This window comes from Hypanus sabinus, chromosome 7 (genome assembly GCF_030144855.1).
Source record: "Hypanus sabinus isolate sHypSab1 chromosome 7, sHypSab1.hap1, whole genome shotgun sequence".
In the NCBI taxonomy this organism is placed as follows: domain Eukaryota; kingdom Metazoa; phylum Chordata; class Chondrichthyes; order Myliobatiformes; family Dasyatidae; genus Hypanus; species Hypanus sabinus.
In genome coordinates this window covers 32,007,830-32,020,205 of record NC_082712.1, presented here as the reverse complement: position 1 = coordinate 32,020,205, position 12,376 = coordinate 32,007,830, and the positions used below count along the sequence as shown (strand labels likewise).

At 38.7% G+C, this 12,376-nt stretch overlaps 1 protein-coding gene across 2 annotated transcripts in view; it reads left to right on the top strand.

Moving 5' to 3' along the window:
- Positions 1-12,376, top strand: part of LOC132396655 (sorbin and SH3 domain-containing protein 2-like) — a 289,151-nt gene that overhangs the window by 255,523 nt on the left and 21,252 nt on the right. The window contains exons 22-24 of one of the 2 annotated variants that reach the window (XM_059974390.1): positions 3,531-4,328; positions 4,806-4,985; positions 7,063-7,173. In XM_059974390.1, coding sequence (XP_059830373.1) covers positions 3,531-4,328; positions 4,806-4,985; positions 7,063-7,173 — 1,089 coding nt within the window. The remainder of the gene's footprint in view (positions 1-3,530; positions 4,329-4,805; positions 4,986-7,062; positions 7,174-12,376) is intronic. The other variant, XM_059974389.1, reaches the window with a different exon arrangement.

The window sequence follows — 12,376 nt, the reverse complement described above, 5'->3', positions numbered from 1 at the left end:
TTTTCCTACACAAGGCTATTTGATTAAAATCTGTTCTTTGATGAGTAGTTCAAGAAACAAAATTCTTTTGTGGAGTTTTAGAGATGTACTGATGTTTCAAGTTGCGTTAGATAGATATGAGCATGTTTTCCTTGATTTTTACGATAAATCAATTCACCCAAGGAAAATCTCTTGTCAAGTTGTTTTTATTTTGCTTTGTTTCTATTTTGCTTTTTCAGGCTTCACTCATAAATTTGAACCATTAGGTTTGAATTCTATTATGTCACCAGGAGTTACTTGTAGTCCAGCTAAGATATCTCCCCACATAGTCCGAAGTGGGAGTTAAAGCAGCTTTCACTTTGACACCAATTGAATAACCTCAGTCAGGTAGAACTTGGGTTTTACTTTTCAGCCATCTGCAGCATTACCATTATACACTCAGTGGCCACATTATTAGGTGCAGTTGTACACCTGCTCGTTAATGCAAATATCTACTCAGTCAATCATATGGCAGCACTTCAATGCAGACAAGGTCAAGAGGTTCAGTTGTTGTTGAGACCAAACATCAGAATGGGAAAGACCAAACATCAAAATGTGATCTAAAGCGACTTTGACTGTGGAATGATTGTTGGTGACACGACAATGAGCATCTCAGAATCTGCTGACCTCCTGGGATTTTCACACACAACAGTCTCTAGAATTTCCAGAGAATGGTGCAAGAAATGAAAAAAAAACTTCTGGTGAGTGGCAGTTCTGTAAGTGAAAATCCCTTGTTAATGAAAGAGGTTAGAGGAGAGTGGCCAGATTGGTTCAAATAATTATGTGTTACAATAGTGGCGTGCAGAAGAGCAGCTCTGAATGTACAATATGCTGAGCCTTGAAGTGAATGGGCTACAGCAGCAGGAGACCATAAATGTACACTGAGTGAATACAGGTGGTAACTGATCAAATGGCCACAGAGTGTATATGAGAGGGCTTTATTATTCCTGAGGCTGAAATCATGGTGTTGAAAGTAGACGGGTGATTTATCTTATTCTGATTTGCACCAGACCTTATTTATGATCTTTAAATGCTGACAGCTAGTTAGAATGGTGAGAAATAATCCGTTCCCTAAACTTAATCTATTTTGTGAGACAAGAGTTGGAGGAATATTTTATTTTTGTTGTACTTTACTTTTAACATTGTAACATATCTTACTTAACCATCAAGTTATGATAATCATTTATTATGCTGTGAAAATTCTTTGGCATTCTTTTCTCTGGCTTCTTATCTATATTTTGTTGAATACTTCCACACTGGATTTTATGACTTCATGGGAAAAAAATTACATGTTTATTAAATCCCCTTACAGTTATCCTCATTGACACTAGCAAATCGCACAAAGAACTTCAAGTAGAAATGGGCTCTAGTAGTGACATATGGTGATACAGCACAGAAACAAGCCTTTAGATCAGCTGAATCCATGTCAAATATTAAACGTACATATACTGTAATGGTATACTAATCCCATTTTATTCTTTGCATGTACTTAACAGCACCTCATTGGATTCTACCATTCAGACACTAGGGATAATTTACCATGGTCAATTAACCTACCAAGCCACTCATTTTGGAATCCCAAATAGTCACAAGCAAACTCCACAGAGACATCATCAGAGGTCGATATTGAACATGATTTGCTGAAGCTGTAAGGCTCTGCGAACAGTCCTACTGTCCATCTCCTTCTCCAGAAAATAAGAAAAAAAATTCTGATTTGCGTGTGTGGGTGTGACATGCTCCATCCACTCTCAGTATTGAGGACAGTGGCCCTAAGGGCCAAACACAGTCTTTACTCACATGCCTGAGCCGCTTCCCCTTATGCCAGTGAGGAAAAGCCAGGTCCAGCCCTCTGCAAAAAGTCCTGTCAGCACTCAGAGTCCCCCAGCTCCTCACACATATCAGTGATAAGATCATTGCACCTGACTGGATACCACACCATGGACATTAGTTGCATGTTTGCTTAAATAGGCAGAACCAATTATACCTTAAATGGTTATAGGGAGAAGGTGGAAAAATGGGGTTGAGAGGGAAACTATATCAGCAATGATCAAATAGCGGAACAGACCCAATGGGCCTAATTAGACCACAAGACATAAGAGCAGAAATAGGGCATTCAGCCCATTGAATCTGTTCCACCACTTGATGAGGTGATGAGACAGAGGGGGAATGCCACAATAGCCATCATTGACATGATCAGCCAAATGGCTTCCTATGCCAAATGTTTCTTTGGCCCTGGGCAACTGCAACCCTTGCCAGTGGTAACATAAATAATATGCATAAGAATCCATTTTTGGGAAAAGTGTTGAGATCACAGACTGTTGTGAAGGAGCTCATTCTCTATCAGTAGTTTGAAACCTCTGTAAAGAAGCATCGGTGCATTATTTCCTGCCTCTGAATTTCAGTCCATTAACTTCATTTTTACAGTGGTAGAAGGTAAGTAAGTACCAGCAGTCAAGTAATTTATCATGTTTAAATTGAGTATATTCCTGTTGAAATTGCAGATCTCTAAACTTAGAATATTTTCCATATCAGTGTAATGAAATGAATATCATAGCTTTTATAACTCTCAATTCAAAAATTCCCATTTTGAGGTGTAAATTTCATTTTATTGATTAAGAAGGAATTGAGGGGGAAACCAGGTAATTTCAGATCTGCCATGAGGAACTAACTGAACTGTGGAAATAAAAGACACCAACAGATTTCTAATTGCAATGTAAAGACAGACAATAAGAGTAGAAATAATAATAGCATATTGAAAAATTTACTTTAAATAATTATTAGCTGTTCCTTCTTTCACTTTCCTTTTTTTCTCATGGCTCAATTCTTTTTTCTTACCATAATAAGTTTAGGCCTTATTGTTGTAATTTATTTGGATAAACGGTTTCGGTTTTGGGCATGCTGGAAGCTGCATTGTTTTTACCAGGTGATTAAAATATACTTTATAGTGCAGCACTTTATATATTTGTATCATACCCCAAGTGTCATAGACATTTTGTTCAGGTAAGATACTTACATGAGGTGAAGCTTTCCCCATAGAAAAACAAATATTGTTTTACATGCCCTTAGAAAATTGTTGCTTCTATGATATGAGTCCGGTCAGCTCAACATTCAAAGTTCAAAGTAAATTTATATCACCATATTCAAACCTGAGGTTCATTTTCAACATCTCATTGCATTTAATATAAAACATTTACTAAACAATTTGTGTTTTGAGAGTCCAGCCATTTTGAACCAAAGGTTCAGTAAACTGCTAATGCATACATCAAGTTGTGAAAATACCACTTATTGTGCATGTTTGTCCTCTTCATAATTCCTATTTCAATACATCACTGTCAAGTTGTGAAACCAGTGTTTTATGGGTGGATATTTTATGCATAAACCTGTACTATAAGGGAAAGAAATGAATTGCTATAATGTCCTGTCATATAGTTTGAGTTTATGTTTGTTAGCTAGTAACACTGAAAGCTTCCTTTCATTGTTTGTAGCATAACTTTTCCTCTTTCCCCTCTAAGTTGTCTTCTTATCAAAGGCTCAATACAACATCCCCTGTTTCTGGACATCATCGCTCACCTTGTTTAAGCAGATCTCCAGTGCAGGCTGTTACCAATGAACGGATATCATCGACTGTTGGGCTCTCTTCTCTCAGCTCCCCAGCCCCTATGCAACTTCATTTTGCTAATAACCTTTTAGATTTAAATGCTCCTACTTTGGCAGTTACCTCCTCCAATCATGACATAATCCTGCCTACAAACTCTACTTCCTGTGAAAAATTGAGTCATTTCTTTCCAGTCACTTCATCAAAGAACCTTCCCAGTTCATCTGAAGGTCTGCGTTCTCCTTTGTGCCCAACCTTGTCTAATGCTGTCCACCAGTCACCCATTTCTTTGTTTCACATTCTACCACATCGATATGACAGCAATAAAATGCAGGTAATGGACAGATGTCAGGAGGCCTCTGAGAAATCTGAAGCTACTTTCTCAATCAGTGCCAAGAAAATGGATAACATGGAGGTTTCTTTGGTCACAATGGAACCAGTGGAAAGCTGTACTCCAAAGACTTCTGCACAAAATAGTGATGAACAGCAGAAGGTGCTCCATGGGGAATTGCAGTCAATCAACCAAGAACACAAGTCAAAGTATGAAGGAATTAAACAAATGCGTTCTCATGGACATGATTCCGATGTATCCAAGGACCTACTAGAACTCTTCATAAAGGAAGATCCTAGTGAGGTCTACGTGACATTTGAGGCACATAAACTGAAACCTGCTAAGTCTGATGAAATGCAGAAGGCAGAAGTTATTGATACTGAGGTACATATGGAGTGCAGCAAATCTAATTCTTAAAAACAGAGTTCTTTTTTTGCTTACTTAATTTAGATCATTCATATGCCTTTGAACAAAATGTGCTTTAACTCTCTTTGCAGTGTGTTTAACTTCAATGCAAAGATGAATTTAAAATACTTTTGAAAATTTTCATTGGCCCATTCATAGCATGCAAAAGGGGTGGAGATAAAAGGGCCCTTGTACAAAGGTTGAGTGATGTGCTGTTATAACCAGTGTTGAAAAGATATTTTAACACCTGCTATCAATCTAGGATTGCATGGTTTGAATGCTCTCATGGAAATGAAATTTCTGAGATATGATCCTATATTGGATGGATGTATTAAGTAAAGTACAACAGGTAAAAGTGACTAACAATAGTGCATAATGTTAGCATAATGTTAGCATGCCAGATTTAGTCCCTTTTATTTTTCTCTTTGAATTATTCTTTTTTTTTTGTATATGCAGACTGTAACATCTGGATCTGAACAAACTGTTGCTTCTCCTCCCTCACATATGCCTGCAGCATTTTCATCCCCACTGCCAGCGAGCTCCCTCTCTGTAGTTTCACCTCCACAACTCCCTCAGAGACCCACATTCTTCACCACATCATCTTCCAGCCAGAGAACTAGGTCTCCAAACTTAAAGGTAACTTGGAAAATATCAGAAGTATAGGCATCTGAGTGTTGTGGTTACTCAGTTTTTACCTGGAATTGAGTTGGTGACCACCTTCTAAAGGTACAATCATTAAAGGGGGTAGGATGGGAATTTGCTGACAGGGAAGGACCATGTAAAGAGAGAATAAAGTTTGCATTTAATTTCATTGTCCTGCACAGATGCCAGCAGAAAACTGGCTACTTTTAAAAGGAAGAAAGGTAAATTGGATAAGTGTCTCTACCAAGTTGTTTTAGAGTACAAGATTATTCACAATGGAGATAAAATAGCTTCAAGCAATATGATGCACCCAATTTGGTGCATATGATGATTTTCATGAGTGAATCACTGTCAAAGGAAATAATTGAATAATATTTGCCATTTTAAGATCCAAATAACCATCTGTCTACCTAAAGAAAATTTGTTATCTTTGTTCAAATAATAAATTTCTGATAAGCTGTCCCCTTAATCCAGTGAAGAAGCTAAACCATATCAATCTGTGTCAACTCCAGTTCTTTGCTAAGTTAATTGATTACAGCCAGAACAAGATTATTACAATTCATTGTTTAACTTTGGCGTTAGGGTCAGGAAGATCAGGGGCTTGGTTCCTGCTCAACACCTTTAACCACATTGGACAAGCTGAAGGATGGAAATATTAGATGACAAAATGTTCTTCAGTCAAGTGCTTAGTCTAGTTATCTGTACATAGGTAGAAGCCATTGTGCTGAGATTAGTAGAGTATGACGAGTGTCCATGTATAGTGGATTCCAGTTATTTGTGGCACATCGGGACCAGTACGGCCCAATTAAGTGGCTGTCCAATTAGCCAGTTTCGTGGAAATAGTTAAAAAGGTATAAAGCAGACTAATTGATGAACAAATTATGTACAGATGAAATACAGAACAAATTAGAACACTACCAATAGTAATACAGTTCTCTAAAATTGCGTATTAGTTCCTAGTAGTTATTGACAGAGGAATTCATCCAGTGTATCCGATGAACAAAATCAGTGCAGACACCCAATGCAGATAATGGACTGCCTTCATACATTCTTGATACAATGCTATCAAGAATTTCATCCATCAAATCTTCATTTTCATTGTAACATTAAAGATTATTGATAGGTACTTTCGAATTCTTTGTTGTACCTAACTTGTTGGGGTAGTGAAATCATTTCATTTTCACTCTCAGCTGTATTTGCCATCTTCAAGCCTGAATGCTTGAAATCACAGTGAACAAAACAGTTTGGAATTGTCTTATTGCTTATTTCTTGCCAATTATCAATGACGAAGAGCACTTTTTTTTTGAAAACAAACATACGCAACTGATGCTATTTAAAAGCTGTTCGCTTTAAGCATGGTGCAGCATTTAATGGCCACGCAAGTGCAAACAACTGACTAATTAGAACCTCTGCGGCATATCTCCCACCCCAATTAAGCAGCATAGTGTCCCAAATAAACGAAGGGAATCCTGGCGATTTTCTGGATATGTCTTTGTTCTTTAAGAGTTGTCCCAAATAAGTTGTCCAGATTAACTGATGGCACAGTTAACTGTTACCCACTATATTTGCATCCCAGCAAAGGGATCTGTTCTTTGAGGAGAAGAAGGTAGTAGATGAAAAAGACCATCCAAAAGTAATAATGAAAGAAATACATTAAGGTATGGTGATGTATTATGTGATATATTTGGGATGCAAGTACTCTATAGCTAAATTTGATGCAAGGTGACTGATTTCAAGCCAGAGCTATGCTTACAGTATGACTGGAGTTTTAGTACAAAATCAACCCTAACCTGACACTAGACTGAAAGGGAATGAGACTTGCTGAAGGACAGTAAGTCTCTTCTGATGCATATTTGCATTTGACATTTACCTGCATGTCACCGTCAATCAGAACCCAAAACCATTTATAGCATTATATGATTTTGAACCTCCATTAAAACTTTTCTTTTCCATCACTAATAAAGCACTATTTAACATTTTGATATTCCTACGTTCTTCCTCAATGGTCTTTGATCTATTAAAAATAACTTGAACTTTGGTCAGTCTGATTGCACTCTTGTGGCTCTTACAGACGGGATTGAGGACTGATGGAGCTATAGTCGGTAAGCCTCCTCGCAGCCCAGTGATGTCTAAGCGATCCTGTGAATCATCTGTCAGGAGTAGCTTTTCATCGTCTCGTAGGGTATGGGAATCAGGAAAGCATACTGGATGATATGTGCAATTGTTTATTGTTTGCTGAATGGTATTTGTGTGAATCAAATTAATCTTTCTGTCTTTTATCTAATTTCGGAGGCATTATTTAGCTTTTTGCCATTAATTATATTATAGGAAATTTGATTTGAATCCTTCCTCCTGATATCACTCCATACTTCTACATTTTCAAAGCACATAAAAGGGGGCCAGTCTGTAAAGTAATCCCATTCCCCACTGATGTTCCCTGTAACCTGTTATCACTACATCCTACAATGTTGTGGTGTGTTCCAAAATGTGTTGAGCTAATGGTTACCAGAGAATTATTTGCAAAAATAGACAATTGCTGAAATCTTATGCTATTTGTGTTATAGGAATAAAAACTATACTTAGAAGTTGAACTCTGAAGTACTCACTTCTTGGGATGGTTGTGATCTAACTTCATCTGAACCTGGAGCTGATCACTTTGATGTTCATTTCCACATACAAAATTGGGCAGGCACAGTGCATTAATATACCTGAGGTATTCCTAGCATCAGACACATACCCAACAATGTCAGTATTTACCCATATCTGCTTGAGTAATATCAAGGAGTCCCCAGTTCATACCTGGATGGCCCCTCCAGCACGGCACATAGTGTGGTGGTCAGCATAATGTTTCATAGCACTGGCGTCCCAGGTTCAATTCCCACTGCCGTCTGTATGGATGGAATTCCCACGCAAAATGTCATGGATGTTCTCTGAGCACTCCAATTTCTTACTATGTGCCAAAAACATTACAGGTTAGTAGATTAATTGGTCACATGGGTGTAATTGGATGTCGTGTGCTCATTGGACTGGAAGGGCCGACCACACTGCATATCAAAGTAAATAATAAATTAAAAATAAAATTGGAGCTCAAAACTCCATTTTACAGTCCCACTGGAACAGTCGAACCAGAAGTTCTTCACTACAGTTAATTTCCCTTTCATTTAAAGGAACACTCTGCTAACAGTAGGAGACATGAAGTGACTGTGATCTATTCCAAAACCTCTCAGAACTTGACAGACCATGCCGTGTTAACAATGGATTTGTTTTCACAAGCATTTATCAGGCCAAGTGCTACTTAGTTATATATCCAATTAATGATACCACTGGAAGTACTGAAGAAGCATTCCAGTTACTGGATGCTGGAACAAAAACAATTGTATGTTTATCACAGTCTGTAGAGTTTTGGAGGTGTTCGAATATTGAGCCAAACTATCTGGCCATTCCAAATGAGTTGAGGCCTTGGGGCAGAAGGCCAAGTCAGGCTCTTCAGTGAAGTGACAACTCCCAGAAAATCTCCACATCCCATCTGAACCTCACCCGGTAACCATGTGTCCATAGTCTCAGATTTTCTATGGCTGTCATCACTGAGATGTGTGAAATGTCACAGGAAGTTCTCAGGCCACACCTTTATGTCTGAACTTGGGATGAGTGTCTGTCTCCTTGGAGGTCAAGGTTAGGTTGTTTCTCATTATCTTCATTTCAAGGTCTTTCTAAGCAGCTGCCACTAATCTCTGTCATCCACCCCCCACCATCCCTCACCAGTGTACTACTCATTGCTCCTTCAGTGAAGTCAATACATGTACTGGATCTGCGAAGGAGTGATTTTATACACTCTGATACGAGTGAAGAGTCAGTGGCATCTCAGACATGAGGATTCACCAGTTAGCGGGGTTCCTGCCTGTTTAGGCAGCCATTGAAGACTCTCCCTTATAACCCATATCTTGTCATGAAAATTTATTTGTTTTTCAATGAGCGGGTTGTTGTGGACCACAGGAAATCTCAAGGTAAATGCTGTGCTTCTGGGAAGCACAAGTCTCTCACATTGAGGAGGTCCAGGTGGTTGGACTTTGGGCAACCAGCACAATGGAGAATGGTAAACATTGCTGAACAAGAGATCCATCTCTCTGGCTGCTTTTACCAGATGAATGCAAATAGGAAAGCCACTTCAGTATCACAGTCATTGGTGAAACACCATTGTCTTATTGAAGATGAGATTTCATTACTTTTGTGACAGAGTACACTCCAGGAAAATGTGATGGCTTTGTTGCTATTTGCATCTTGAATCATGCAGCTGAAGACACTAGAAACTACAGAGGAAAGAGGAACAGGATAGCTGGGAGCCTGAGAGCAACAGGACCCTGAGGAATGGGAGGAGGACACACCCACCAGGGACCTTTTCTGCAGCAGCATGAGACATAGGACACCCCTTAACAGAGAGATGATTTGAATAAGGAGACTGCAAGATTAAATTCCCCAGTGCAGACCTGACACTGTCCATACCACAATCTTTTACACTGACATGATACATCTGTAATTAGCTGAGGTAAACCTAATGAAGTAGAAATTCCCCTCACAAAAAGTCACATTGAGCAAGGAAACATGCTCTTTGCCCCAAATGGTCTATGCTGACCAAGATTCCTATCTTAAGCTTTTCCCTTTTCCCTGTGTTTGCCCCACTTCCCTTGAAATATTTCCCATCTATGTTGCTGTTCACATCCTGCTTAGTTTTAATGGCTTGAGACAACGTGTCTATACTTCCTGATGAGTGGAACCTTGCATGAGGAGCTTAGACTTCCACATAAGATGCATTATCATTGAGGATCTTTAAATGATGTGCCAATCATCTTGATGTATCTTGTGACATCGTGATGTTTCTTTCAGCATTTTTCCATCATCTGGGATCGATCTCTCTGAATGACCTACATGTTATTATTATGGTTCGTACCCTACCTAGTACCCAGGCCCACCCAGCACCTTCCTCCTGGCATATATCTTATTGATAGGGATTGCATGCATCTTTGAATGAACCTGGTGGATTTCTATGACACCCCTACAACTTCTGCCTCCTTAGGGGCAATGCTGAAATAAATTTCATTATATCACAAGACAATATGCAACTCACTTGCAGAACAGAGGTACTCACAGAAAACGTGTGTTCTATGTGTGTTAATGTTGTGTGGAAGCCTGAAGAAAGTACCTTTAAGAGAAAAGCCTTTTCTTAAATGCTGTGCAGTGAAGTGTTTAGAGTATTGGTCAGATCCCTTCAGAACTATGCATACCCTATTTTGAGGGTAAACTATTCTAGTACTGTTTCATATTGGATTTTGGCAAATTTCATTGCTTTCATGTTTTGGGGGGAAACGACACTGTATGTCCGCATCAAATAGAGCATGTTTCAGCAAACCAAAAATGGATGCAGTTGAATTTCCAGGCACCAGTTTTGAAATATTAAAGTGAGATTTATGACTGTCATCCAGTTTTTGCCTGTTAATTGCTATCAATATCAAATTAATATTAGAATGCTTACTGCATATTATTTTTACATGCAAACCTTTTAAGATTTATTTTAAGCTATGGTTGTCTGTGCAGCATTGTTTAAACTGAGCACCTTTAAAGTTGGATAGCTTTCTTAAAAGTATAAATTGTGATTGTAATTTTTAGTTTCACATGTTAAAGTTCAGGCTTCCACTTCAGATATCTTTTCAGGATGATTCTCAATTCTCCAGATCTAGAATATAGATAAGCCATGGGATAGAAAAGTGTAGACTATATGGTGCAGCTGAAGGGAGGGCAGTGATTAGCATGCTCTAAAATTGAATCTTTGTTGAAACAGGGGTGGATGGATGGGAAAATAATACTGCAATCAGTGAAAGTGGGAGTGTAAATGCCTATAGGATATTCAGGAAGAAGCAATCTCATATCAGGAGAAATAACTTGTACATCAGAATAGTGTACTTGAAACCACGGGGCAGAGAGTTTGCGATTGCATGAGGCTTGGTGTGGCTGCAAAGTGGAAAAGTTAAGAAGGGTAATGAGGCATGGTATTTGGAGTTAAGTACTGCATTTGGGATTTGTGGTGCTACTTTCAAGAAGTGGTTTGACAGTGCAATTGCACACTCACATTGTGGTGCAGTTTGGCTTTGTGGCAGAAAGCTGAATTGCAAAGATTGTGGCAAAGCAAGATCTCTAATTGACTACTCTCCTAGCTTCAACTCTGCCTCAAATTTAGTGAACTGAAGTAATTTGAATCAACATCACTAGGTGCAAGGTGATTGGAATCCTAGAACAGCACTTTGCCTTTCTTTTGCCAAACTGGAAAGAAATATTCTGGCCTATTTTTGCATAGTATTTGCTATTTTGCTAACAGCATCTAGTGTCTCCTAGATTATTTCAATTTGCAATGTAGCATCATGGGCCTGATTTCTGCTGTGGAACAACGATACCATAAAAGACAAATCATTACCTCTTAATTCTGGAATTCAAGCATTTCTATGTTACATATAACATATAAAATTTCTCATTGTTTATATATATATATATATATCTATGATTTGAATGGAATGAGTGAGTAAATTTGCAGTTTACTCAAGTACTGGTGGGATTATGGATTGCACAGAAGGTGGCTACAGTTGGATGTGGATATGGGCAGAGAAACAGCAGATGGAGTCTAATCCAGGCAAATGTGTGCTGCTGCAGTTTGGGAAATCCAACGTAAAGGGAAAGTACCGGTACATAATTAATGGCAGGGTCTTCCACAGTGTGGATGAACAGAGGGATCATAGGGCCCGTGTACATGATGGTTTCCTAAAAGTGCCTACAAAGATAGATATGGTAGTAAAGAAGGTGACTGACATATTTGCCTTAATTAGTTAAGGCACTAAGTTTAGGAGGCATGAAGTTATGTTGCAGCTTTATAAATCTATGGCTGGGCCACATTTAGGATATTGCATTCATTTCTGATCGTCTCATCATGGGAAGCACTGGGAGGCTATGGAGAGGGTGCAGAGATGCTTTACCAGGATACTGCTTGGTTTGGAGGACATGTGCTATGAGGACAAGTTGGACAAGCTGGAGCTGTTTTCTCTGGAGCAGCGGAGGCTTCAGGGAGATTTGAAAGAAGTCTCTAAATTTACGTGAGGCATTGATGGAGTAGGCAGTCAGTGCAACATGTTACATTTCAACATTGTCAGAATAAGGCATACTGGTAAGTAGGTCTACTGGTTATTATAAATTATCCTGTGATTAGCCTGTTAAATAGTTGGGTTGCTGGGTGGGGCTGTTGATTGGGCCAGAAGGGCCTGTTCCCATGTATCTTTAAATAAATAAATAGACAAAATGCTCAAGGAACTAAGCAGGTCAGAGAGCATCTATGGAAAAGAATAAAC